The sequence below is a fragment of the Lupinus angustifolius genome, chromosome LG12 (genome assembly GCF_001865875.1).
Source record: "Lupinus angustifolius cultivar Tanjil chromosome LG12, LupAngTanjil_v1.0, whole genome shotgun sequence".
NCBI lineage: Eukaryota > Viridiplantae > Streptophyta > Magnoliopsida > Fabales > Fabaceae > Lupinus > Lupinus angustifolius.
The window spans coordinates 1456037-1460064 of record NC_032020.1 but is presented as its reverse complement, the minus strand read 5'-3'; the positions used below and the strand labels follow the sequence as shown (position 1 = coordinate 1460064).

Genomic DNA, 4028 nt, shown 5'->3' with positions numbered 1-4028 from the left:
CAGAGGGCTTTGGAGGAGGGCTTCAAGAGGTATAGGAAGTGCTAACGATATAACAGAGGAGATGATTGATGAGTAACATATGTATAATAATGGTTTCACAAACTTTACCAAACATATATATGTATAATCCACCAATATTTTCTCTTTATTATGCTAGTAAGTGACATTAATTTGAGTTCAGTAACCCGCTCGATAGTTCGTAAACTTTCTTTGAGCCAAAGTCAAGCTGAAAACATATTTATCATTGAAAATGACTCAAAACTCAACTCAAGTCAATCCTAAACAAATAGAGTTGATCTTAACTCGACTCATTTTCACCTATAGAATATTAAAATCATATTGCATAATATTTCACCTAAGAGAAAACCGAAATTGTTATAAATATATTGTTCACATTCCAGTGACATTTAAGTTGAAGTGATAAATTTCTCCCTGAAGTTATTCATAACATGATAGAAGTGATAAATTTCTCCCTGGAGTTATTCATAACAGGATCTTACAATTATTGAAATAAACCAAACAAAGAAAGTAAGAAACATGTCTAATAAGGAATGTTAAAGGATAAACATCCCTTTCATAAAAAAAGTATCAATTCATAATATTAATTGCATTAACCTTGAAATTGATGGAAAGGTTGGTAGAAGTTTTGGGTAGTGACAACAAATTTTCAGCATCTTCCGTTAAGGTATTGCAGAATATGGTGACTTTCTTCATCATTGTGGCCTTTGCTATTAGGTACTTCACAAATTCCACTTCTAGTTCATTTCCTTTAAAGGCCTTTATGTACACAAACTTCAGCTTTTCATGTACACAATAGCACAGTTCTTGTTTCTCCCAAAACATTGAGATGGGATATGGAAAATCATAGTCATTAGAACTACCAATAATTGTATTCTCAAAATCCTGTGAAGCAAAAGTATATATTATGCATCATATATGCTTGGATAATAATGAAATTTATTCAAATGTAAAAGATTAATATAAGGATTGTAACTAAAGGATAATATCACATACTGGTAGAGAAATTTCAAGAACTTGTAGAGAAGTACATAACTGAAGCACGGAATAAAGATCTTGTGCATCTCTTATGTGGTTCAAGTCCAAATCCATTGACAAGGTTGATAAATTTTTAAAAATAATGTTGCTTGAATATACCTAGGAAATAGATAAGAAAAGGTTAGAACAATAATATATATACTAAATGAAATATACAATCATACATAGAAGTAGTGATTTAAAGATCAATTGGACAAGATAGTCAAGGATGATTCATGGTTCCACCATTGGAGAAGTTGAATGACATAAGGAAGGAGCATATCACAAACAACAATATGGAGTTACATATCACCCACTTTAGAAAGAACAATAACATGAATGTAGCCCAATAAATAACAAAGTTCAATCCATATAATTGGGTCTTCTCCTATTAAGCGCTGCTTGAATTAAGTTTTGGACGAGAATGAACGGAAATGGAAGGCTTCAGAACATTAAAATACACTTGTGAGATAACTCTATAGCCTTCCATTTCCTTCTGAAAACTTAACTCAAACGTACCCTTAGATAATTCAAAGTCATCTCAAATTAATTATTGGAGAAGCTCAAATAAAATTTATAAATGAAACCCATATTATACCGTTTTCAACAAATGGTTGTTTAAATGAGGTTTAAAAGCGGGTTAACCATGGCTACTATATATAGGTTTGGTCAAACAAGTTTCTAAAACATTATATTAGAAGAGTAAAAGATTCAGATATATTATAATGTAATTGATGTAGTCAATAAAACAAAACTATTCAAAAGAACTTACCATTGCAGAATGTGCAAGAATTTCATAGCCTTTCACAATAGCGTACCCTTCTTTTACAGCATGCATGTTTCCAAACAATGAGTAATAATAAGAACTGAAAGTTTTCAGGTTTGGTGTATAGATGCTTGCAGCATTTGTTGGACAAGTTATAGAGTCAAGCAACAAAAGTTCAAGATTCTCACATGAAACTTTTAGCTCATCGACACACAGACCTTGGAGCTTCAAAACTTTAAGACTTTCTTTCATGATAATGAGTTTGTTGAATCCATTAGACTCATTAAGAGTAAAGTTCTCCAACACCACACAATTATTCAGAATATCATTGATGGTCCCATCATCCAAGTTGATCTTCTTCAACTTTAGGGTTTTGAGGTTTTTGCAGCCAACAAATGCATTTGAACAATTAATGTTGTAGTTAATCATTTCAAGTGAAACTAGTCTTTGAAATATCCCATTTGAGAATTTGATTTTAGGAATATTATATTTGAATAGGTAACACTCTCCCATTTCTCCATTATCAGGCTCACACTCAAGGCTTAGATTTTGAACTCCTTTCTTAGTTTTAAGCACACACTCCACCCAAGATTGAACTTCCCCAAATAAAATAGTCTCCCATAAGTGCAAAATGCGGAAACTAAGTAAGTCACCAGAATGACGAAACATGATTCTATGTATAAGAGGAGAATGCCAAGAAGTTCCTTTTGTAACATCTTTGGTTCGTCCATATTTTCTTGAAAGTAGAAGTTGTGATAAAGGCTTTATAAATTTATTCTCATCAAATTCTATGTGTGTAACATTTCTCCAAAGATCTTTCCATTTCTTTGAAAGGATACCACTTCTTATAGCTTCATCAAGTGGAAGAAAAGTGAGGATATGACTCAATACATCTTTAGGTACCTTTTCGGTGAAATCTAGCATTTCATCATTTCCCGTTTCCAACTCCACCTTTGATCTCTTTTCTAATCTACTTTTTGGGTTTAACATCAATGAAGCAATTTTGGGATTCGACATTTGAGACAATACAATGAGTGAAAAATGTGAAAACGAGAGAGGAAAGTGGTGTTAGGATTGTTCATCTATATATGCATGAAAGACTTGTGTTAGCTTGTAATAAAATTTCACAAAATATCTTCATTCTTTTCTTGTTTATTAAAATTTTAAAAAAATTCTAGGTTTATTAAATTTCCTAATAATAATATGGAATTGTGATAATGAAAATTGACCCAGACAATGAATGTGGGTTGAGATTTCTTACCAAAACCGAATTAATGTTATATTCGATATATGGTAAATGTTTACAACTCATAACTTTGTTTCTATATTGCTACAATACAAATTTGTAAAGATTTCATAAAAGGTATTATGTATTATAATTATTTAATATATATGTACATCCTTAGGATCTATTTGGTTTAAGAGGAGAAAGTGGGTAGAGAGAAAAAGATAAGAAAGAAAGAGATAAGATTATAACAAGTAGAGTGTTTTTTCTTATTGTTTGGTAGAAGAGAAAGATAAAAGAAAAAGATAATAAATTTGTGTTTTCTTCTATCTTTCATTTTTAGTTACCATTGACTCTTAAATGAGAAAAGACAAATAAGTTGTTGATGATGCACTGACTCAATATGAATTTTTATACTTCCTATGCATAGATATTACACTATAAAATTAATATATTTAAATATTATGATATATATAATTTTAATTTTTAATTACTAACCAATAATTTATAACAATGATTATTATGAATTAAGTAGAAAAGAATATGTAAAATTTGGTTATCAATTTTTAGGGGATATTATTGATATTTTGCATTAAATTACTCTTTTCTCTCATTTTCTTCTCTTAAGTGGAGAGAAAGAATTTTTGTCGGACACATACACTTTTTATCTCTCCGTTCTTTTTCTCTTCTCATCCAAAGAGGAGATACTCCTCACCTCTCTTTAAATTCTCTCTCCCTCTTCTCTCTTTAAATTCTCTCTCCATCTTCTCCCTCTTCCCTAAATCCACCCTACCAAACAAAAGGTAAAAGTTTTTCATGCTACTAAGATATGATCTACCATTGATATATTAATCATTATGAACTCTTAAAGTAAAAATTAGTACACATGAATAATGGCTAATTTGCTGATAGTATAAAAATTTATACTAAAAGTGGATAAATATTAAAATCATTTTTTTGGAACTACAAAGGATATCCTTACACCTATTTGGGTAATGAACT

General features: G+C 30.3%; 1 protein-coding gene across 1 annotated transcript; it reads right to left on the bottom strand.

Annotated features, from left to right (window-relative positions):
- Positions 481 to 2017, bottom strand: LOC109362085. Its single transcript, XM_019607654.1, has 3 exons — positions 1808 to 2017; positions 1015 to 1155; positions 481 to 903 (listed from the first exon to the last, which is right to left on the bottom strand). Exons 1-3 carry the CDS (start codon positions 1871 to 1873, stop codon positions 589 to 591), a joined length of 522 nt encoding a protein of 173 aa, XP_019463199.1. The 5' UTR covers positions 1874 to 2017; the 3' UTR covers positions 481 to 588.

Bases quoted from the DNA above. Each gene is read 5' to 3' on its own strand.
- LOC109362085 (XM_019607654.1), bottom strand. From the start codon at position 1,873: ATGCATGCTGTAAAAGAAGGGTACGCTATTGTGAAAGGCTATGAAATT. The intron at 1,156-1,807 runs GTAAGTTCTTTT...TCTATTTCCTAG, and splicing joins TTCTTGCACATTCTGCAATG to GTATATTCAAGCAACATTAT. The intron at 904-1,014 runs GTATGTGATATT...TTTGCTTCACAG, and splicing joins TTCTTGAAATTTCTCTACCA to GATTTTGAGAATACAATTAT.